Source organism: Geotrypetes seraphini, chromosome 7 (assembly GCF_902459505.1).
Source record: "Geotrypetes seraphini chromosome 7, aGeoSer1.1, whole genome shotgun sequence".
In the NCBI taxonomy this organism is placed as follows: Eukaryota; Metazoa; Chordata; class Amphibia; order Gymnophiona; family Dermophiidae; genus Geotrypetes; species Geotrypetes seraphini.
Window position 1 is genome coordinate 192,863,199 of NC_047090.1, and position 24,451 is coordinate 192,887,649.

Sequence of the window (24,451 nt, forward strand, 5' to 3'; positions counted from 1 at the left end):
CCGATAAAGCCAAACTACTGAATGATTACTTCTGTTCAGTCTTTACCTGCGAAGCACCAGGGCACGGGCCTCGGCTAGCAGCAAAGCAAAGCATGGAAGACCCATTTCAGAAGTTTGAGTTCACACCAGCTGATGTTTACAAAGAACTGTCAAGACTCAAGGTGAACAAAGCCATGGGACCGGACAATCTGCACCCAAGAGTGCTCAGAGAGCTATGCGATGTTTTGGCGGAACCATTAGCAATACTCTTCAATCTCTCCCTAAGTACGGGGAGAGTCCCCCTGGACTGGAAAACTGCCAACATGGTTCCTCTGCACAAAAAGGGTTGCAGAGCGGAGGCCGCAAATTACAGACCAGTAAGTCTCACATCAATAGTGTGTAAACTCATGGAAACTCTACTTAAAGAGAAATTAGACATGATATTGGATGAGGGGAATCTGAGGGATCCCTGTCAACATGGATTCACTAGGGGCAGGTCATGCCAGTCCAATCTCATCAGCTTCTTTGATTGGGTGACAGGAAAGCTGGACTCGGGAGAGTCTCTGGACATAGTATACTTGGATTTCAGTAAAGCTTTTGACAGTGTCCCACACCGTAGACTATTAAACAAGATGAAATCGATGGGGTTAGGTGAGAAACTAACGGCGTGGGTCAACGATTGGCTGAGTGGAAGACTTCAGAAAGTGGTGGTCAATGGCACCCTCTCTGAGACATCGGAGGTGACTAGCGGTGTGCCGCAGGGCTCAGTCCTGGGACCATCCCTTTTTAACATATTCATAAGGGACTTGACCCGAGGGCTTCAGGGTAAAGTAGCGCTGTTCGCCGACGACGCCAAACTGTGTAATATAGTGGGTGGAAGCAATCCCACGGATGGTATGACGCAGGATCTGATCAAGTTGGAAAAATGGTCCACGACATGGCAGCTGGGCTTCAATGCTAAGAAGTGTAAGGTCATGCATCTCGGCAGCAGAAATCCATGCAGAACATACACCTTGAATGGAGAAACACTAGCTAGGACTTCAGAGGAACGGGACTTGGGAGTGATCATCAGTGCAGACATGAAGGCTGCCAAACAAGTGGAGAAGGCCTCATCCAAGGCGAGGCAAATGATGGGATGTATCAATAGAAGCTTCGTCAGCCGCAAACCTGAAGTCATAATGCCACTGTATAGAACCATGGTGAGACCTCATCTAGAGTACTGTGTGCAATTCTGGAGGCCACATTACCGTAAAGATGTGCTTCGAGCTGAGTCGGTCCAGCGAATGGCCACTAGGAAGGTCTCTGGACTCAAGGGTCTCTCATACGAGGAAAGACTGGGCAAATTGCAGCTGTACTCTCTAGAGGAGCGCAGGGAAAGGGATGACATGATTGAGACTTTTAAGTACGTCACAGGTCGTGTCGAGGTAGAAAACGATATATTCCTTCCCAAGGGACCCTCGGTCACAAGGGGGCACCCGCTCAAACTCAGGGGAGGGAAATTTAGAGGTGACATCAGGTTCTCCATGGACAAGCAGTATAAGTCAGCCCCACTTTTGGTGACGTCATCTACGTCCCCAATTCGGATTTGCTCTCCTAGAGCTCAGGTGAGGCTTTGGGAGCCTCATCTGAGCATGTGCGGGTAGCCCTATATATACCTGTGCTGTCCCTCATTTAATCCAGTTTAGTTCATCCGCCCTCCCAACGGCCGGATCACAGCTCTCCAAAAAAAAAAAAAAAAAAAAACACGAAAAACAGAACAAAGAAACCAGAAGAAACGGAATGGAAACAGGAAAAAACACTGCAAAACCGGGATTCAAGAAGTGCCCGACCTGCAAGAGGAAAATGAGCTCCACAGACCCCCACGAGGTGTGTGTCCGATGCCTAGGAGAGGCTCACCTCATGGCCGCCTGCCCTCAGTGCCTCAAGATGTCCCCGAGAGCCCGCAAAAATCGCCTGCACACGCTTCAGAACCCGGGGGAAGACAAGCAGAAAGGGAAAAAAATCCCCACCAGCAGCAGGGAAGACACCATCGGCACACCCGACGCTGAAAAAGCCCCCCGGGGAGCCCAATCGGCAGCTACAGAAAACCCTGCTTACCTGCTAACTAAAGAAACACAGGGACAGCAGAGCAGGCTGCTTTTGAAACTCTCTGGCCTCATGAGACATTCCCCGTCGGCTGCTCCAGGGCCCGGGTCGAATGCAGAGGCACAAACAATGGCAAAAACGGCCGAGGGTCTCCTATCCCCTCCGCCTGCTTGCCCCAGTGCGCCGACAGTGCCATGCTTCGATACAGCACGGCGCCATGTTGCCTCCAGCTCAGAATCACTCTCGGCTCCGATTCCAGATCCCGATGACGTCAGCACGTCGGGATCCGCCCCCTTAAAGGCACAGCTACACCTAAAAGCTGCACAGCCTAAAGACAGTGCTTTTTCTAGCATGAACACTGATTCTGCCCAGCAAACCAGCCAAGATGCAAGAAAACAACAATCACAAAGCTGCAAACAGGGAAAAAGAAGGAAGCGATACAGGACAACTTCATCTTCTTCCTCCACCTCCCCCTCCTCTGCCTCTTCAGTCCCGCCGAGGCGGCACAGACACCACCACGGAGCCAGGAGCAGGGGCAGGTCCCGCCAATACAGCGCCAGTGCCCCCGACCAACCAGCCGCCACCATGGACCACCAACAACTACTTAATCTACTCAGCAGATTCATCTCACAAAATGCAGACCAGGTGCGGCAACCATCACCGGCAGGGAGGCATGGAGCACAGACAGCGGCATCTCACTCACCGACCACAGGCGGCTACGCCTCTGACCAGAGTGAGCGCTACCAGCCAAGCTACGCCTCAACAAAAAGCAGCCCACATGCATCAGCATTGGGGGAGACTCCAGACACTGAGCCTGCAAATGGGACAGCACAATCAGACACTCCCGCAGAAGACCTCACCTACCCCAAGTTCCTCCAGAAGGTGGCCACGCGCCTAGCACTTGCTCCAACACCGGAGCGATAGGCGACAAACGAAGTGCCGGGACTGCTAAAATACCTGCAAGTGCAAAAGACCACAGCGATACTACCAGCCCACAAGTTGCTACTAGATCGCCGGGACGAGATCTGGAAGACCCCAATGTCAGGCACCGCTGTGTCCAAGAAACTGGACCAAAAATACCAGATCAGTGAGGCACCAGGCTTTGACAAACCACAGCTCCCTCATCATTCGATCATAGTAGAATCTGCACTCAAAAAAGCGAAAAGCAACCGCCCTCATGCCAACGATCCCCCGGGCAAGGAACACAGGACCCTGGATTCCACTGCGAAAAAGGTCTACCATGGCTCCATGCTCAATGCAAAAATTGATACCCACTTATTCCACCTGACCCTGTATAACGATGCCCTCCAGAGGAAAGTAGAGGAAACCCTGGACACTCTACACCCGGAGGAAAAAGCCTGCATAGCTCCCATACTGCAGGACATGGAAGAATGCGGTAAACATATGATAAGAGCGACCTTCGACGCATTCGAAACCTCGACCCGCACAACTGGGGTAGCCATAGCAGCCAGACGCCTGGCATGGCTACGAGCCTCGGGACTCCGAGAGGACACCCATGAGCGTATTGCAGACGCGCCATGCTCAGGGGAGAACTTATTCGGAGACAAAGTGACGGAAGCAGTGGACAAAATGAAGGAACATTGCACTACTCTCCAAACCCTCTCCTCAGATGGCCTGGTAAAAGCCGCAACAATAAGACGGCACATCAACCAGTATCGCCGACAGAACACCAATGGAAGGCGGTATGACAGCCAGACCAGATGGCCACCACACAGACAGAAAGCACATCAACCCAGCGCCCTTACCAGCAAAGGCAGCGCCAGAGGGAACGAAAACAACACAAGCCAGCCACTTCCACCGGCACGAAAGCGGGGCCCAGTTTTTGACTCATCAACATCGCCCCCCACCCCAGTAGGGGGCCGCCTCTCCCTTTTCCACAAGGCCTGGGAGAGAATAACCACAGACAAATGGGTGCTACGAATCATAAAAAAGGGATACCGCATCAGATTCCGCACCCATCCACCACCCAACCCACCAAAAAGAAACTACAGAGAACCGCAGCCAGAACTCATCTCCAGAGAAATAAAAGCTCTCCTCCAAGCGAGAGCAATAGAGCCAGTACCCAGGTCACAGCACAACCAGGGATTCTATTCCCGTTATTTTCTCATCCCCAAGAAGACGGGAGGGTTCAGACCCATCCTAGACCTACGAGGCCTGAACGAGCACGTAGTCAGAGAAAAATTTCGGATGCACTCCCTAGGGACAATCCTACCACTAATTCAAAAAGACGACTGGCTGGCCTCCCTGGACCTTCAAGATGCATATTCCCACATCCCCATGCATCACTCCCAAAGAAAATTTCTACGATTCAGAACCCTAAACCAACACTTCCAATATCGGGTCCTGCCCTTCGGACTCTCATCTGCACCGAGAGTCTTTACAAAATGTGTCGCCGTAGCAGCGGCCCACCTCCGCAAGAGCGCCATATGCGTGTTCCCCTACCTGGACGACTGGCTACTGGCGGGTCCATCGGCCCAGGCAACAGCAACAGCGGTAAAGACAACGATGTCACTCCTGCAATCCCTGGGTTTCCTCGTAAACATCAAAAAATCCATAATAAAACCAACACAATCAATAGAGTTTATAGGGGCAAGAATTTGCACACCCCAGAACGCAGCCTTCCTACCCCACTCAAGGGGAACAGCAATACGAAAACTAACTCAGAATATGTCGGAGACACGTACAGTCACAGCCAGAACGATACTACGTCTCCTGGGCCATCAAGCTGCCACCATACACGTCGTCCCTCTTGCCAAGCTCCACATGCGACCACTGCAATGGTTCCTCAGAAAAAATTGGAACCAACACACACAACCTCTGTCACACAGAGTCATAATGGACCAGAAAATCTGCAACGGCCTCGAGTGGTGGACACAGCAGCAGAATTTGTTCAAGGGCAGACTCTTCCAGCAGCCACAACACCAATTGACACTCACCACAGATGCCTCAAAGCAGGGGTGGGGAGCCCATCTCCTCCACCTGAGAACCAAGGGCCCCTGGTCCCCATCCGAGAAAAAACAACACATCAACCTGCTAGAACTCAGGGCAATTGGGAATGCCCTACAAGCCTTTGCCCCCTGGATCTCCAACAAGACCTTACTGATTCAGACAGACAACCAGGTGGCAATGTTCTATATCAACAAGCAGGGAGGCACGGGCTCACTCACCCTCTGCAGAGAGGCCCACAAAATCTGGACATTCGCTTTAGCAATCAACACCCTCATCCAGGCCACCTACCTCCCGGGCCAGAACAACGCCCTGGCGGACAGCCTCAGCAGAAAGCTGGACCCCCACGAATGGTCCCTCCACCCGGAAGTAATCCAGGAACTCTTCCACAAGTGGGGCCTCCCAACAAGAGACCTCTTTGCAACGGAGGACAACAAAAAGTGCCCACAATTCTGCTCCAAAAGACCAGCACAATACAGCCAAACCAGGGACGCTTTTGCCATACATTGGGGAAAACACCTACTCTACGCTTTTCCCCCCATACCACTTATCCACAGAGCGCTCCAGAAGATCAGACAAGAGGAAGCCTCAGTGATCTTCATCGCGCCCTACTGGCCGAGACAAGTGTGGTTCCCCTTCCTACATCGGCTGTCGACACAGCCGCCGATCAGCCTACCACTGCGACCGGACCTGATCACCCAGGACCAGGGACAAACACTGCATCCCAGTCTGAAAACTCTAGCACTTACAGCATGGATGTTGAAAGGCTAATCCTGGACCCTTTCCACATGTCAACAGGGGTGACTGAGGTACTACTAGCAGCCAGACGCCCGTCCACTAGAAAATCATACAGGCTCAAGTGGAAAAGATTCCACATATGGTGTATTTCGAAAGGAGAAGACCCACTGAACTGCCAGGTCCCAACTGTACTCCAATACCTACTTAACCTATCCAAGAAGGGCCTCAGAACATCCTCCATACGGGTCCACCTGAGCGCTATATCAGCGTTCCACAGCCGCATTGAGGACAGGACCCTAGCCACACACCCGCTAGTGTCCAAGTTCATGAAAGGGCTTACAAACCTGCACCCCCCGGTCCGCCGCCCGCCACCCGCGTGGGACCTGGGCATCATCCTACACAGACTAACAGTGCACCCCTTCGAGCCTTTGGAGGAGGCGCCAATCAAATTCCTCACCTGGAAAGTAGTTTTCCTCATCGCCATCACATCAGCAAGACGCATTAGCGAGCTACAGGCACTGGTGACATACCCACCATACACACAGATCCTTCATGATCATGCAGTACTGAGAACTCACCCAAAGTTCCTACCAAAGGTAGTCTCACCTTTCCACATAAACCAAGCAATAGTACTTCCCTCCTTCTACCCGGGACCACATAACAACAGCACAGAACAACTCCTACACACTTTGGACTGCACCCGTGCACTCCGCCTATACATTCAACAAACACTACCCTGGCGGAAAGCAGCACAACTATTCGTCTCCTTTGATCCCAACAAACCGGGATCACCAGTGGGAAAACGCACTATTTCCAACTGGATCTCAAACTGCATCGCCTTCTGCTACGAGCAGGAGGGAGCATCCCTTGAAGAAAAGGCCACAGCACACCAACTAAGAGCCATGGCCGCCACATTGGCAAACCTCAGCAACACGCCACTCCAGGACATTTGCAGAGCAGCCACATGGTCTACCCCACACACCTTCACCAGACACTATTGTCTGGATCGCCCAATGCAGACCTCCAATGACTTTGGCCTGAACATATTACGATTGGTGACCAAAACAGACACAGCAAAGGGCACCAACACCTGAACTAGCCGATCAGGACTATTAGCCAAATCAGATAGAACAAACTGTCAGCAGATTACTTTCTGCCATGTTGGCACAATTTGCACTGTTTGCACATGTTAGCACAAATTGCACTATTGGCACATGTTAGCACAAGTCGCACTGTTTGCACATGTTAGCACAAATTTGCACAGTTACTTGTTATAATCGCATCTGTTATTGAGATACACACTCTACCATGTTGGTAAGAAAGAAAGTGTTGGTCCAGTTCTGAGGACCAAAATAAAGTTCCTATTGTTTACAACACATAACCTCTGACTGGTCTCAGTAATTGGGGTTTTATCTCTGTCCCTCACCTGACTTTTATGCAGCCTCACCCTACCGCAGCAAGGTAGCGGAGATGCAGGGGGGACCAGCCCCTGATGGGGACCCCGTCCTCTTACACCCTCTGCCCCCCGCAGCTGGAGAGTCACCAAAAGTGGGGCTGACTTATACTGCTTGTCCATGGAGAAAGCAAAGTTACTTACCTGTAACGGGAGTTCTCCGTGGACAGCAGGATAAGTCAGCCACACTGACCCTCCCTCCTCCCCTAAGGGGTGACACTGCAATAAGACTCAAGCTATGGAAATCACTGGATTAAATGAGGGACAGCACAGGTATATATAGGGCTACCCGCACATGCTCAGATGAGGCTCCCAAAGCCTCACCTGAGCTCTAGGAGAGCAAATCCGAATTGGGGACGTAGATGACGTCACCAAAAGTGTGGCTGACTTATCCTGCTGTCCACGGAGAACTCCCGTTACAGGTAAGTAACTTTGCTAAGTATTTCTTCACAGAAAGAGTGGTAGATCACTGGAACAAACTTCCGACGCAGGTAATCAAGGCCACAAGCGTGCTCGACTTTAAGAATAAATGGGACATCCACGTGGGATCCCTACGTGGGTCGAGCAGCACTCAGACTTAATGGGGTGGGTCAGTAGAGTGGGCAGACTTGATGGGCTGTAGCCCTTTTCTGCCGTCACCTTTCTATGTTTCTATGTTACAATCAAGATTACAGAAGATGTTACATAACAACATAAGAACATAAGAAGTTGCCTCCGCTGAGGCAGACCATAGGTCCATCCTGCTAGATTCAAGTTACAGAGGATGGAGAGTAACAACATATTCATGTTATAGAAGGTGATTACATAGCGTTGATGGAAAGATCGTGAGCTCATAAGATGGAGGTTAGAGTGATGGGAAGTATTTTTTGAATAGAAGTGTTTTTATTTCTTTTCGGAACACTTTTATGTCTGTTGTTTTGATCAGTATTTTGGAGATGGAAGGGTCGATTTTAGCTGCCTGTGTCGCTAGAAGGTTGTCGTATAGTTTCTTATGTCGAGTACCATTGAGAGGTGGGTAGGTGAAAAGGTTCTGTGTTCTCCTTCTTCTGGGTGAGAGGTAGCAGTAAAAGCGGTTGTTTAGGTAGCTGGGTGCGACTCCATGGGTTACTTTGAATAGAAGACAGTAGAATTTGAATTGAGTTCTTGCTTTTATCGGTAGCCAGTGAGAGTCTAAGTATGCGTTGGTGATATGGTCAAATTTGCTAAGTGAGTATATGAGTCTGAGGGCTGTGTTCTGGACGGTCTGTAGTTGTTTTACTCCCAGGTCCCTTTCTTGTTCGCTTTTGCCCAATGTTACACCTAACATTTTATATTCCTGTTCCTTGTTTTTCCTACCCAGGTGCATCACTTTGCATTTTTCTATGTTGAACTTCATCTGCCACTTTTCTGCCCATGTCTCCAGCTGGTTCAATTCCTTCTGGAGATCCTCGCTGCCCTTTTGTGACCCAACTGCCCAACATAGTTTTGTGTCATCTGCAAACTTGATTATATTACTTGTTGTTCCCTCTTCCAGGTCATTTATGAAGATATTGAATAAAATGGGCCCAAGAACCGAGCCCTGGGGTACGCCGCTTGTCACCTTCTCCCAGTCCGAGAAATTTCCATTTATGCTTACCCTCTGCAATCTATTCTCTAGCCATTTGCCTATCCATCCGAGTACGTCCCCTTCTATTCCGTGGCTTATAGTTTCCTCATAAGCCTTGCGTGCGGGACTTTGTCGAACGCTTTCTGGAAGTCCAAGTAAATTATATCCACCGGGTCTCCGCTATCAATTTGTTTGTTCACCTTCTCAAAAAATTGAAGTAAATTCGTCAAACATGATTTCCCCTTCCTGAAGCCGTGTTGACTTGCTCTCATCAGGTCATGTTTTTCCTTGATTAGTGCTTCAACCATCTTCCCTGGAACCGATGTAAGACTCACAGGTCTATAGTTGCCTGGTTCTCCTCTCGATCCTTTTTTGAAGATTTGGGATGACATTTGTTATCTTCCAGTCGTCCGGTATTTGCCCGGTTCTAATTGACATGTTAGCTAGGGTTTGTAATAGTTCTCCAATTTCAATCTTAAGCTCCTTTAATACTCTCGGGTGAATTCCATCCGGTCCAGGGGATTTGTCACTTTTTAGTTTGTCAATCTGATAGTATATTTTGCCCAAATCCACATTCACTGTGGTAAGGCTTTCATCTATGTCTCTCTCGAATACCCTCCCTGTTTCCGGTATTGTTGTGGTGTCCTCATTGGTAAAGACAGAGGCAAAGAATGAATTTAGCCTATCTGCAATCTGTTTGTCTTCTTTGATACATCCTTTTCTTCCCTGGTCATTGATTTTGGGGTTTGTTTGTTTTTTTAAATTTTATTTATTCATTTTTGAATTCTTACAACAAGTGAATTAAACATATTATAATCAATTATCATATGACATTTGTATTTACAAATAAATCTTCTTATAATATAGAATAAATCCCCCCCTTTTGTCAAAATTCCTATTTCCATATGATATACATTCCCCATCCCACCCCTATATATCTACTACCCATGTGCTAAGATATCTGATCATTAGAATAATTAGTCAATGGTTCCCAAATTTTTTTGAAATTATGAAGATTCCCTTGTTGTAACGCTAACACCTTTTCCATTTTATATATATGACAAACTGAGTTCCACCAAAATGTATAATTTAATTTAGTATAATCCTTCCAATTTTGAGTAATTTGTTGCATGGCGACCCCTGTCAATATTAATAATAACTTGTTATTATTTGCAGAAATCGGACTCTGAGTTCTCATTGCTGTACCAAATAATATAGTGTCATATGAGAGTCCTACATGGTTTTCTAATAATTTATTAATTTGAGGCCAAATTAGTTTCCAAAAAGCATTTACGCAGGGACAAAAAAAAATTAAATGATCTAACATCCCAACTTCTATTCTACAGTGCCAGCATCTATTGGATCTAGTGCTATCTATCTTTTGTAAACGCGTAGGGGTCCATAAAACTCGATGTAACAAAAACATCCACGTTTGACTCATAGATGCTGACCTTGTAGACCTTAATCTCCAGGACCAAAATCTTGGCCACTGAGACGCAGAAATTGTCTGTCCAATCTCAATACTCCAAATATCCCTAAGTCCAGTTTTCTTTTTTTAATTTAAAAATCCATATAACAATTTATACCATTTTGCGGCTTGGTGTCCCAAAAAATCCGCCTGGAAACAGAGAACCTGCAAGCTATATTGAGTATTAAGATCTTTCCATTCAGGGAACCCTGCCTGAATAGCCTGCTTCAATTGCATCCATTTAAAATATTGTGTTTTATTTAAGCCAAATTTATGTTGCAATTGTGAAAAACTAAGCAGTGATCCTTCTGAAATGACATCATTCAATGTCCGTATACCTGCAATTATCCATTGTTTCCAGACGATTTTAAATCCGCCAATCTTGATCCTGGAGTTTACCCAAATAGATTGACTTAGTGATTTAGCAATTGGATCTGGTGATAGATTACTAATATATCTTAAGGTCTTCCAAGTATCCAGTAAAATTCTATTATCCTTGTATTTCCTAGGCAATTTTATACTAACTACATGTTCTAAATGTAATGGGAACAGGAGCCGCCATTCTAAATATAACCAATCCGGTACATTCTCCATGAGATCTGGGAGGATCCAATACATATCCTGTCTTAGAATATAGGCTTGATGGTACCTATAAAAATTTGGAAAATTTACCCCTCCCTCCACAATTGGTCTTTGTAATGATGTTAAAGCAATTCTGGATCTTTTCCCAAACCAAACAAATTTTGTAAGAACGTTGTTTAACTTTTTATAAAATGACCCCTGAAAAAATATTGGTATCATACTCATTTGATAACAAACCACAGGCAATATCATCATTTTAATTGTTTGAACTCTTCCCCACCAAGAGAGATGTAAAGGATTCCATTGCTCACACATTTCTGTTATCTTTCTTAATAAAAGTTTTTCATTCTCTTTCACTGTGTCTTCAATTGTATTTTTGATAGTAATACCTAAGTATTTTAAACCTTCATCTTTCCACATAAATGAATATGAATCAAATAATCCTTTGGTACAATGAACATTAATTGGAAGAACTTCCGATTTACTCCAATTAATTTTATATCCAGATAATTTTCCAAACTTCTCTAGAAGATTAAGTAAACATGGAACAGTATTCCCCGGTTCTCTTAAATATAGTAAAATATCATCTGCATATGCAGAAAGTTTAAATTCCCAGTAAGAGAATGGGATTCCCTTTATCTCCTTAGTTTGATTAATTGCAATTAATAAGGGTTCAAGAACAACATCAAAAAGTAAGGGGGACAAAGGACATCCTTGTCTAACTCCCCTTCGCAAGTTAAATCTATCTGATAAATTATTATTAATATATAATCTTGCACCAGGAGAGCTATACAAAGTCTGAATCATTTTAATAAAACCGGGGCCTATACCAAACCATTCTAAAGCTTGATACATAAAACTCCATTCCACTCTCTCAAATGCTTTTTCTGCATCTAAAGACACTATAAAAGCTGGATCATTAATATTTTTGCTAAATTTAAAGAGTGAAATGCTAATCTAGTATTATTTGAAGAATGCCTTTTAGCAATAAATCCTGTTTGGTGGACATCAATAATAAAAGGAAGAGCTTTTGCCAATCTTGATGCTAATACTTTAGCAACCAATTTACCATCTACATTTAATAAAGAGATAGGCCTGTAATTTGAAACCAAAGTAGGATCCCTGTTTGGTTTTGGCAAGACAATAATTACAGAATCAGCCATAGTACCTGATATATTCCCATTGTTCATTTGGTATTGATATAAATTTAATAGATATGGTAAAATAATATTTTGAAATGATTTATAAAATTCAACAGTATATCCATCGCCACCTGGAGCGGATCCAACTCTAAGAGACTTCAATACTGATTCTATTTCTTTTAAAGATATAGGATCTTCTAAACTTCTTTTTATATGATCCGGAACATTTGGTCCAATAAATGAATTTAAAAAATTTAATCCATCTTGTTCTTTATTTTCATAAGATTCAGAAGAATATAAATCTTTATAATAATCAAGAAACTGTATTAAAATATCCTTAGTGTTAGTGTGTGTGTTGCCTTGTGTATCTTTAATTGCAATAATCTTAGATTTCCTTTTTTTTGCTTTAAGAAAATTTGCTAATAATCTTCCAGCTTTGTTTGAATTACCATAATACTGAACTTGCCGAGAGAACATATCTTTCCTCACAAATTGAGAAGAAATCTCATTATATTTAGCTTTTGCTTTTAATAACTTTTGTAATGTATTATGTTCCCATTTCTCAATTAATTTATTTTCTAATACTTTAATTTGTTTTTCCAAATCAACAAATTGTTTTTTAAGTTGCTTTTTAATAAATGCTGAATATGAAATAATATTTCCTCTCATTGTTGCTTTAAAAGCGTCCCACAAAATCTCAGCATTTATATTATCCGAATTATTAATTTGAAAAAATTCATTCATCTTTAATTTAAGATCTTCCAGAAAGTTCGAATCCGCAAGTAAAGCATTATCAAATCTCCAAATTGAATTAGAATATACTAAATCATCATTCTGAAAGTCAATCCACACACCAGCATGATCCGAAATTACAATGGGATCAATAACTGCTTTCATCACACGCTGCGCTATATTATTAGACACAAATATATAATCAATTCGTGAAAAAGATTTGTGGACCTGAGAACAAAAAGAAAATTCCTGATCATTAAAATGAAGAATACGCCATATATCAACTAAATCATAAGATTGTACCAAATTATCTAAACCTAAGAATTTCATAATTCTGCTTGGTCTCTTATCCAAAATCGGATCCATTACAGCATTGAAATCTCCTGCTACCACTAAATTAGAAGCAGCCAGTGGTAATAATAATTGTTGAATTTGTTTGAAAAACTCCATTTGATTCGAATTAGGAGCATACAAATTAAATAAATCCAGGGTTGTATTTCCCAGAACCATTTTGATATGCACCCATCTTCCTAAAGGATCATAATTTATTAATTTAAAATCAGCATTACACTTCCTATTTACATGAAAAGCAACCCCAGCTTTTTTCCCTACAGCAGGTGCAAATAAACATTTAGATATCCAGCCCCAGATAGCTTCTTAGATTCAATCTCAGAAAGATGCGTCTCTTGAATGAAATATATGTCCGCATTCTGTTTATGTAGAAAAGCTAACATTTTCTTCCTCTTAATTGGGTGATTTAAACCATTGACATTTATAGAAAAAATTTTAATATCCATCTATTTTTATAATTAAAATTTGACATATAGTTCTATGATAATATTATGATCAGACCTCAGCACATTTTTAAGATATATTTCCTTTCCCACCCCCTCTCCCAATCCCCCCATCCCTTTTCCCCCAGAAAATAAAATTATATTGAAACAATTCAACTTTAACACTTCTTCCAATTTCATTTCTTATATATACATTAATCATCTCATCCCCCCTCCCCCCTCTACTCTCCCTCCCCAACCCCCCACAAACATTGTCTGACCTGGAACACACATTGGTATAGCAGACCCTAAACCCCCTCCCCCAGGCAACTAATATCCCTCCATATTATTTTAACATATCCCAAAAATTCATCTATATTATCATATATTTGAATATCAATTACTTAATTTATATATATTCATTCATTCAATTAATATATATTGATATTGGTATTAACATATTCATTTTTAACATCCTCACATAAAATCATCCAAATAAATTCAATATAAATATATACCGTATTTGCTGGCGTATAAGACGACTTTTCAGTACCTTAAAATCCTCCCCAAAGTCGGGGGTCGTCTTATACGCCGGGTACTGTTTAAATGCCCTTACTTTACATTAGAGAGCTGCACGGGGACGCCCCTAGGGTCGCGGGGATCCCATGGGGACACCTCCGAGGGTCGCGGGGCTGGATGTACTCAGTCTTCTGGATGTACGCGGCTCTTCTTCTCCCTACCTTCTCTGCTTGCAGCACAGAGCCGAACGGAAGTCTTCCCGACGTCAGCGCTGACGTCGGAGGGGAGGGAGGGCTTAAACAAAGCTTAAACAAAGCCCTCCCTCCCTCCGACGTCAGCGCTGACGTCGGGAAGACTTCCGTTCGGCTCTGTGCTGCAGGCAGGGCAGATAAGGAGAAGGAGAGTAGCCTCGCGGTTCGAGTGGCTACCAAAGGAGAGGAGCGGCCCGCCCCGCCCCGGTTGCAGCACAGCCGGCCAGGTTCCCTTACTTTTGTGGCACTTCCCCGACCGACCGATAACAGCCCGGGTCCGACAATCCTCCCTGCCCTGTAGCCGCGAATCTAAATTACCTTCTTACAGCAGCTGTAAGAAGGTAATTTAGATTTGCGGTTAAGGGCAGGGAGGTTTGTCGGACCGGGGCTGTTGTCGGTCGGTCGGAGAAGTGCCACAAAAGTAAGGGGACCTGGCCGGCTGTGCTGCGCCCGGGGCGGTAGAGAAGGTGTGCGGAAGAAGGGGTAGTCTTATACGGCGAGTATATAACAAACTCTATATTTTAACTGTAAAAGTTGGGGGGTCGTCTTATACGCCCAGTCGTCTTATACGCCGGCAAATACGGTACTTAAAATAAAATATTTATATTCATATAAACCAATTAGTACCCTAAAATTATTTCCTTCTTTATTAATTATCCTTCCTTTAAAACCCAATTCCTATATTCCATCCCTCAATATTATTTAACATATACCAAAAATTCATCTATATTTTCATATATTTAAATACTCAATTATTTAATTTATATATATTCGTTCATTCAATTAATATATATTGATATTGGTATTAACAAATTCATTTTAACATTCTCACATAAAATCATCCAAATAGAATTCAATATAAATATATACTTGAATAGAATAGGTATATTCATATAAACTAATTAGTACCCTAAAATTCTTTACTTCTTTATTAATTATCCCTTATTTAAATCCCAATTCCTCAATTATTGTCATTCATATCAATTAATATCTACATAAATATATAGTAGTAATAAAATTCCTAATTAAATTAATTTCCTAAAAAATTATGAACATATCATCTCATTCAATATAATATATTCCATCCCTCAATATTATTTTAACATATCCCAAAAATTCATCTGTATTTTCATATATTTAAATATTCAATATATTTTTTTTTTTGATTGAGAGTTCCAGGATTGTTGCACTCTGTGATTCTCAAAGGCCCTGCAAGGAAACACTGTGCAAGTAGAGCTCAAGGTTAATGCAACGGGACAAGAAACTTGGATATAATATTCACCACCCAGAAGAGACATGTGTGGCTCAAGCAGTGCTCATAGCCGAAGTGCTGAGGTAATGGGTGCAAATGGCAGCACTATGAGGCTTTCAGAACACAGGGTTTCTATTGATCACAAGATAAGGCTACAGAGATGCCCAAAGGTGAAAGGCTTGCATATTCTCAGATTAGGCACTGGGGCCCTGATTCTGAAAAGTGCTGTCCCGATTTTAGGCAGCTGTAGGCGTCCTACAGCTGTCTAATCAACCAATCGGGATGCACGTTTTTTAAAAAAATGCTTCCCAGGCCGCCTATATTGAAGGCGCCTCCGGGAGCCTAGGGAGGCCCGCAAGACGCCTAAGCTCGCCTAATGGCCTTAGACAAACCTAGGCGGCCCTACACATCTCCCTAGTAGAGGAAGAGATGCTTAAATTGTAGGCCAGCAAAATGCTGGCCTACATTGTAAATAGACGCGGCTGCTATACTTATCACGGCAAGGGATCTCCCTGCCGCAATAAGTATAGCGGCCGCGGCTGCCTGTCTGATCACCGGCAGGAGGTGCCGAACCCCTCCTGCCGGTATGCCGCCCCCCCCAAACTCCCAATCGCCGGCAGGAGGGTGCCCAACCCCTCCTGCCGGAAAGCCAGACCCCCTCCGGACCCCCCATGGTAAAGACCTCCCCAACTAACCTCCCCCCCCCAACTAACCTTTAAATGTTGGTTGCCTGGACGGGTCTTGCAGCCGTCCAGCCGACAGGTCCGCCTTGTCGAAATGAGACAGGCCCGCCCCTTCCCGGCCCATCCCCACTAAGTCTAAGGCCTGATTAGCCCAGGCTCTAGAAGGTACACTAAAATCATCCACATAAAATAATTCCATCCACATAAAAGTAAATTATCCACATAAGAGCCTTAAAGGACCTAGTCTGCTAGGGATACAGGACCCAACAAGGTCCGCGTTTCGACAAAAAGTCTTCTTCAGGGGTCCCTGGGGGTCCTATAAAGGTGAGTACATGGGAAACAATTATAGGACCCCCAGGTGTGTTGGGTCCTGTATCCCTAGCGGACTAGGTCCCTTAAGGCTCTTATGTGGATGATTTACTTTTATGTGGATGGAATTATTTTATGTGGATGATTTTAGTGTACTTTGGAACTTTGATATTTTCAAATAAAGTCCATTTGGGAACATCGTCACTCCACAGAGTTTTTTTGGTTTTCTCTGGGCATATCAAGTACCTACAAGCCCTGGCATTACCTCACTTTTCACGAACTGTGATCTCTTGCCAAGCTTCACATCCAGAAAGTGCAGGGGGGAGATAATGGATCCTAGCTTATGAAGACCTGTCAGCTTCAGTTCCTTGGTTGTTAGGACAGTAGTGGGGAGTGTGGACAGGGGCCCAAGCCCTGGCAACGTACCAGCAGTCAGAGACAGGTCAGGGATCTGCCCTGGCATCATATCCTGAGGTAGAACTCAGAACTGCAGAGTAAGAGAAGAAATATCTAATTAGCACCAAGGCTGAACACTTGAAGATCACTACAAACAAAAAAACATCAGTCGCATTAGTCCAAGACAGCGTGCCAGGGTATTACAGCAGTACCCACTCTGTACATGCCCAGGAGAGATCACAAATACCTTACAGCAGACAGAAGGAAAGAGGCACATGGTAGGTGGTGGTGAAGGGACCTCAGAAATGCAGTAGCAGGAGAGGGGGGCTCTGGTGAAGCTGTGGGTGGGTTTCAGTGCTGGTATAGCAGGAGTGGGGGCTCTGGCAGAGGTGTGGGTGAGTTTCAGTGCTGGTATAGCAGGAGTAGGGGGCTCTGGCAGAGGTGTGGGTGGGTTTCAGTGCTGGTATAGCAGGAGTGGGGGGCTCTGGCAGAGGTGTGCATGGGTTTCAGTGCTGGTATAGCAGGAGAGCAATGTTACTTACCGTAACAGTTGTTATCCAGGGACAGCAGGCAGCTATCTTCACTAGTGGGTGATGTCATCCGACAGAGCCCCGATATGGACATCTTGCAAGCATGTCTTGCTTGAAGAAACTCAGAAGTTTCGAGATGCCCGCACCGCGCATGCGCCAGTGCCTTCCCGCCCGATGCTCCGGGCGTGTCTCCTCAGTTCAGGTAGCTAGCCGAGAAGCCAACCCAGGGGAGGTGGGTGGGACGTAAGAATAGCTGCCTGCTGTCCCTGGATAACAACTGTTACGGTAAGTAATATTGCTTTATCCCAGGACAAGCAGGCAGGTATTCTCACTAGTGGGTGACCTCCAAGCTAACCTCAATGGGATGGAGGGAGAGTTGGCAACTTAGGAGAACAAATTTTGTAACACAGTTTGGCCAAACTGCCCATCCTGTCTGGAGAAAGTATCCAGACAATAATGAGAGGTGAACGTATGAACCGAGGACCAAGTGACAGCCCTACAAATCTCCTCAATCGGTGTCGATCTGAGGAAGGCTACAGAGGCTGCCATTGCTCTGATCCTATGTGCTGTGACCTTACAGGGAAGGGGTAATCCAGCCTGGGCATAGCAGAAAGAGATACAAGCCGCCATCCAGTTGGAGATGGTGTGCTTCGATACAGGTCGTCCCAACTTGTTTGGATCAAAGGAGACGAAAAGTTGAGGAGCAGTTCTGTGTGGTTTGGTGCGATCCAAGTAGAAAGCCAAAGCACGTTTACAGTCCAGAGTGTGAAGAGCTGATTCTCCAGGATGAGAATGAGGCTTTTGAAAGAACACTGGAAGCACAATGGATTGGTTGAGGTGAAATTCAGAGACCACTTTAGGCAGGAATTTCGGGTGAGTGCGGAGGACCACCTTGTCATGATGGAATACTGTGAAAGGTGGGTCCGCCACCAAGGCCTGAAGCTCACTGACCCTGCGAGCAGATGTGAGGGCCACCAGAAAAACCACTTTCCAAGTGAGAAACTTTAGTGGAGCCTTGCTCAGAGGCTCAAAAGGAGGTTTCATAAACTGAGAAAGGACAACATTTAGATCCCAAACCACTGGAGGCGGTTTGAGAGGAGGATTGACATGAAAAAGTCCTTTCATAAATCTTGAAACTACAGGATGAGAAGAGAGAGGTTTCCCTTGTAGAGGCTGATGGAAAGCCGCAATAGCTCTCAGGTGGACTCGTATAGATGTCGACTTGAGACCAGACTGAGAGAGATGTAAAAGATAGTCCAAAACAGAGGATAGGGAGGCTCGCTGAGGCTCCTTAGAATTGGAAATACACCATGAAGAAAATCTAGTCCATTTTTGGGAGTAGCATTGAAGAGTAGCAGGCTTCCTGGAAGCCTCCAAGACATCCCTCACCGCCTGGGAAAACTGGTGCGGAGTTACGTTGAGAGGAACCAAGCTGTCAGGTGGAGAGACTGCAGGTTGGGATGAAGCAGAGACCCCTGATGCTGAGTAAGCAGTGAAGGAAACACTGGAAGTAGGTACGGTTCCCTGCTGCTTAGTTGAAGTAGAAGGGAGAACCAAGGTTGCCTAGGCCACCGAGGAGCTATCAGAATCATGGTGGCATGTTCGGACTTCATTTTGACTAGAGTCTTTTGAATGAGAGGGAATGGCGGAAACGCATACAGAAAGCGATTCCCCCAATCCAGCAGAAAAGCATCTGCCTCGAGGCGATGAGGAGCGTAGATCCTGGAGCAAAACTGAGGCAGCTTGAAATTGTGGGGAGCCGCCCAATCCCAGACTCTGAGAGCTTCCTGGCAGAGGGAGGCCGAACCCGTGCCCCCTTGCTTGTTGACATAATACATGGCGACCTGAATGTCGGTGCGAATGAGGACCACCATGTCGTGAAGCAGATGTTGAATAGCTTGAAGGGCATTGAAGATGGCTCTGAGCTCCAGAAGATTGATATGATGGAGTCGGTCCGCACAGGTCCAGAACCCCTGAGTGCGAAGCCCATCCAGATGAGCCCCCCAGGCATAGGCCGAGGAATCGGTTGTGAGAACCTTCTGATGAGGAGGAGTGTGAAACAGCAAACCTCTGGATAGATTCGAAGAGGTCATCCACCAAAGTAGAGACTGCCGAAGAGCAGGAGTGACTATGATGTGTCGAGTCAACGGGTGTGACACTTGAGTCCATTGAGAAGCTAGGGTCCACTGAGGAATTCTGAGATGGAGCCTGGCAAAGGGTGTCACATGAACTGTAGAGGCCATGTGGCCCAGGAGGACCATCATGTGTCTCGCTGAGATGGAATGGCGAGAAGATACAGACTGGCAGAGACGAAGAAGAGCATCCATGCGCTGAGGAGGAAGGAATGCTCGAAGCTGAATGGTGTCCAGTACCGCCCCGATGAAGGGAAGGGACTGGGTAGGCTGCAGATGAGATTTGGGAAAATTGATCTCGAAGCCTAGGCTCTGCAGGAAGCAGATCGTGGTCAAGGTCGCCGAAATGACCTTTGGAGCTGACGGTGCCTTGATGAGCCAGTCGTTGAGGTATGGAAATACCTGAAGACCCCTGGTCCGGAGTGCAGCGGCCACCACCACCAGACACTTCGTGAAGACTCTGGGAGACGAGGACAGGCCGAATGGAAGCACTCGATACTACAGATGTAGATGTCCCACCCGAAATCTGAGGAACTTGCGGGAGGCCGGATGAATGGGAATGTGAGTGTAGGCCTCCTTGAGATCCAAAGAGCATAACCAGTCGTTCTGCTCGAGGAGAGGGTAGAGAGAAGCAAGTGTCAGCATGCGAAACCTCTCCTTGACTATGAATTTGTTGAGGGCCCTGAGGTCCAAAATGGGTCGCAGGTCGCCCGTCTTCTTCGGAACAAGGAAGTACCGGGAGTAAAACCCCTGGTTCAGTTGGTCCGTCGGGACCGGCTGCACAGCACGAAGCCGGAGCAAAGCCTGAGCTTCCTGGAGAAGAAGGGCGGTCTGAGTCAAGTTGGAAGGATACTCTCTTGGAGGGTGGTCCAGAGGGACCCGATGGAAATGAAGAGAGTATCCGTCCTTGATGATAGTAAGGACCCAGAGGTCGGTTGTTATGGCCTCCCAGCGATGATAAAAATGATGGAGGCGCCCTCCGATGGGAAAAACAGGGGGAGGCAGAACGAAGTTGGTTATGCCCTCGACGAGACAGTCAAAAAGGCTGAGTGGTCTTAGGGACAGCAGGCGATTGAGACTTAGGCTGACCCTTTTGGGGAGGCTGACGCTTCGCCGGTTGCCTCGCAGGAGGAGTTTGCCTCGGCTGATAACGCCTCTGATAAATCAACGGCGGACGAGAAAGTCGAGACTGCTGAGGCTTAGGCTTCAGCCGAAGGATAGATTGGAAGGACTTTTCGTGGTCAGACAACTTCTTCGTGACAGTCTCGATGGATTCGTCAAAAAGATCCGCCCCAGCACACGGGACGTTCGCCAGGCGGTCCTGAAGATTCGGGTCCATATCAATGGTCCGCAACCAGGCCAACCGGCACATCGCCACTGAGCAGGCCGCCGCTCGGGCCGAGAGCTCGAATGCATCATAGGCAGATTGCATTAACTGAAGCCGAAGTTGGGACAGCGAAGCAACCACTTCTTCAAACTCAAACCTAGCCTGGGATTCGATGTATGGTGTGAACTTCCGAAGCACAGGCAGAAAAAATTCCAAGTAGGCTGCAAAGTGGAAATTGTAATTCAGGACTCGAGACGCCATCATCGAATTCTGATAGATGCGTCGACCAAACTTATCCATGGTTCTGCCCTCGCGGCCCAGAGGCACTGAAGCATAGACCTGGCCAGGATGAGACCGCTTGAGCGAGGATTCGACCAGGAGGGACTGGTGAGAAAGCTGAGGACCCTCGAAGCCTTTATGATGCACCGTGCGGTATCGCGCATCCAATTTGCCAGGGACCGCAGGGATAGAGTAAGGAGACTCGAAGCATCGCATGAAGGTCTGGTCGAGGAGCTTGTGCAGGGGAAGCCGCAAGGACTCTGCTGGAGGAAGAGGCAAGTGCATGGTATCGAGGTACTCCTTGGAATATCGAGACCCAGCATCGAGAGTAATGTCCATGTCAACCGCCATCTGCCTGAGGAACGATGAAAAGGACAGTTGGTCCGCCGTCGCCGGTCTGCGAGACGGACTAGAAGAAGAAGAGGTTTCAGGCTCCAGAGAGGCCTGCGAGCAACAGGACGAGTAGAAAACCTCGGTGTCCTCGAACTCCGGGCCTGGAGGAGGAGACCCAGTCGAAGCCGCATACCCCAACCGAGGCAATTTCTTCTGAGGCGAGACGGTCGAGTGTCGAGAGGAATGCTTCGAAGAATGTCTGGATCGATGTCCCTCCCGATGCCTGGAAGGGGATCGAGCCCGTCTGTGAGAAACTGGGTCAGACGCCTCCAAGGAGCAGATTGGACTCGACGCCGTCGATCGTAGAAGCAGCAGAGTCGGCGCCTCCCCCGACGACGCCCAGGTTTGATAAGGGGTTCGGAAGAACTCGTCCTGCTTCCTGCTATGCCCAGGACTGGGTGGCCCCGAAGGTGGACGCCATACTGAGTCATGGGGCGGAGTAATCGGTTCCAAGGGAGGCAGGTCACTAAACGAGGCTTTCCTTGAGGGGATGGGCTCCAAGGAAGGCATATCACTAAGGGAGACCCTCCTCGAGGGAATCGGTTCCAAAGGAAGTACAGCGTTAAAGGAGGACCTCCTCGAGGACCCGGACACCGCTCGCCGCTCTTCCTCGCCGAGCAACGAGGTCGTGCGGCGAGGAGGAGGAGGAGGGGGCGGTCTGCCCCTCGAAGCTGAAGCTGGAAGGTCACCCTGGATGGTGGCAATCAGCCGAGGCCCCATGGTCTGCATGAGCTCCACGAACTGAGACTCCAGGATGGATCGCAACGAAGCCGATATGGAGGGATCCGCACCAAAAGGGGGCCCTTCCGCACGGTCTCCGCGCTCCTTCGGTGCTGCGTGCTTCTGCTTGCCAGTCTTCGGCACCTTGAGCACCACTGGTGGAACAGTCGGGGTCGATACCTGCTCCGAGGAGACGGATGAAGGCACCGGCGCCGAAGTCGGGGCCGAAACCGGTGTGAACGATGCCGGCTTCAGGAGGCCCGAAGCAGCCGGGGAGGCAGAGGGCTTCGCCGAAGGAGTCAAAGCACCCGTCGATGTCGATGTCGAAGCTGCAGGATCTGATGAAGCTTCCATCTTGAACATGGACTCCCACAGCAGAGAGCGACGCTTAAACGCTCTCGCCGTCAGAGTGGAGCAAGGCCGGAACGATTTCGGTAAGTGATCCGGTCCCAGACACTGTAAGCAGCGTCAATGAGGGTCCGTGAGTGAAATCGCGCATTGGCACTTGCTACACTTTTTAAAACCGGTAATCGGCCGGGACATAGGCCGGAAAAGCTCCGCCGCAAGGTCGAAGGCGCAGGGCCTCAGCCACGCGGCCGACCCGGTATCGGAAGGAAAAATTTTTTTTTTTTTTTAAAAAAAGAAATCAAAGAAAGAAAGAAATGCACAGGAGAGCCAAAAGAACTCAACCCGCGGCAAAAAAGAAGGCAAAAAAGAGATTCAATGGGCGCAAATTGAAGATAGACTTCTCAGCTCCGCGGAAGAAAAAGAACTGAGGAGACACGCCCGGAGCATCGGGCGGGAAGGCACTGGCGCATGCGCAGTGCGGGCATCTCGAAACTTCTGAGTTTCTTCAAGCAAGATATGGTTGCAAGATGTCCGTATCGGGGCTCTGTCGGATGACATCACCCACTAGTGAGAATACCTGCCTGCTTGTCCTGGGATAATGGGGGGCTCTGGCGAAGCTGTGGGTGGGTTTCAGTGCTGGTATGGCAGGAGTGGGGGCTCTGGCGAAGTTGTGGGGGGGGTTTCAGTGCTGGTATAGCAGGAGTGGGGGGCTCTGGCGAAGCTGTGGGGGGGTTTCAGTGCTGGTATAGCAGGAGTGGGGGGCTCTGGCAGAGGTGTGGGTGGGTTTAAGTGCTGGGATAGCAGGAGTGGGGGGCTCTGGCAGAGGTGTGCATGGGTTTCAGTGCTGGTATAGCAGGAGTGGGGGGCTCTGGCGAAGCTGTGGGTGGGTTTCAGTGCTGGTATGGCAGGAGTGGGGGGCTCTGGCAAAGTTATGGGTGGGTTTCAGTGCTGATATAGCAGGTGTGGGGGGCTCTGGCAGAGGTATGGGTGGGTTTCAGTGCTGGTATTGCAGGTGTGGGGGGCTCTGGCGAAGTGGGTGGGTTTCAATGCTGGTATAGCAGGAGTGGGGGGCTCTGGCAGAGGTGTGGGTGGGTTTCAATGCTGGTATTGCAGGTGTGGGGGTCTCTGGCAGAGGTGTGGGTGTATTACAGTGCTGGTATTGCAGGTGTGGGGGGCTCTAGCGAAGTTGTGGGTGTGTTTCAGTGCTTGTATAGCAGGAGTGGGGGGCTCTGGCAGAGGTGTGGGTGGGTTTCAGTGCTGGTATTGCAGGTGTGGGGGGCTCTGGCGAAGTTGTGGGTGGGTTTCAGTGCTGGTATAGCAGGAGTGGGGGGCTCTGGCAGAGGTGTGGGTGGGTTTCAGTGCTGGTATTGCAGGTGTGGGGGGCTCTGGCGAAATTGTGGATGTGTTTAAGTGCTGGGATAGCAGGAGTGGGGGGGCTCTGGCAGAGGTGTGGGTGGGTTTAAGTGCTGGGATAGCAGGAGTGGGGGGCTCTGGCAGAGGTGTGGGTGGGTTTCAGTGCTGGTATTGCAGGTGTGGGGGGCTCTGGCGAAATTGTGGGTGTGTTTAAGTGCTGGGATAGCAGGAGTGGGGGGCTCTGGCAGAGGTGTGGGTGGGTTTCAGTGCTGGTATTGCAGGTGTGGGGGGCTCTGGCGAAATTGTGGGTGTGTTTAAGTGCTGGGATAGCAGGAGTGGGGGGCTCTGGCAGAGGTGTGGGTGGGTTTAAGTGCTGGGATAGCAGGAGTGGGGGGCTCTGGCAGAGGTGTGGGTGGGTTTCAGTGCTGGTATTGCAGGTGTGGGGGGCTCTGGCG

The 24,451-nt window shown here is 47.5% G+C and overlaps 1 protein-coding gene across 2 annotated transcripts in view; it reads right to left on the minus strand.

The window, feature by feature from the left end:
* The window catches only part of JDP2 (Jun dimerization protein 2), a 70,221-nt gene that overhangs the window by 42,105 nt on the left and 3,665 nt on the right, over positions 1-24,451 (minus strand). For both annotated transcript variants that reach the window (XM_033953189.1, XM_033953191.1), the window contains exon 2: positions 16,784-17,005. In XM_033953189.1, the coding sequence (XP_033809080.1) occupies positions 16,784-16,984 (201 nt within the window). In that variant the 5' untranslated portion in view covers positions 16,985-17,005. The remainder of the gene's footprint in view (positions 1-16,783; positions 17,006-24,451) is intronic.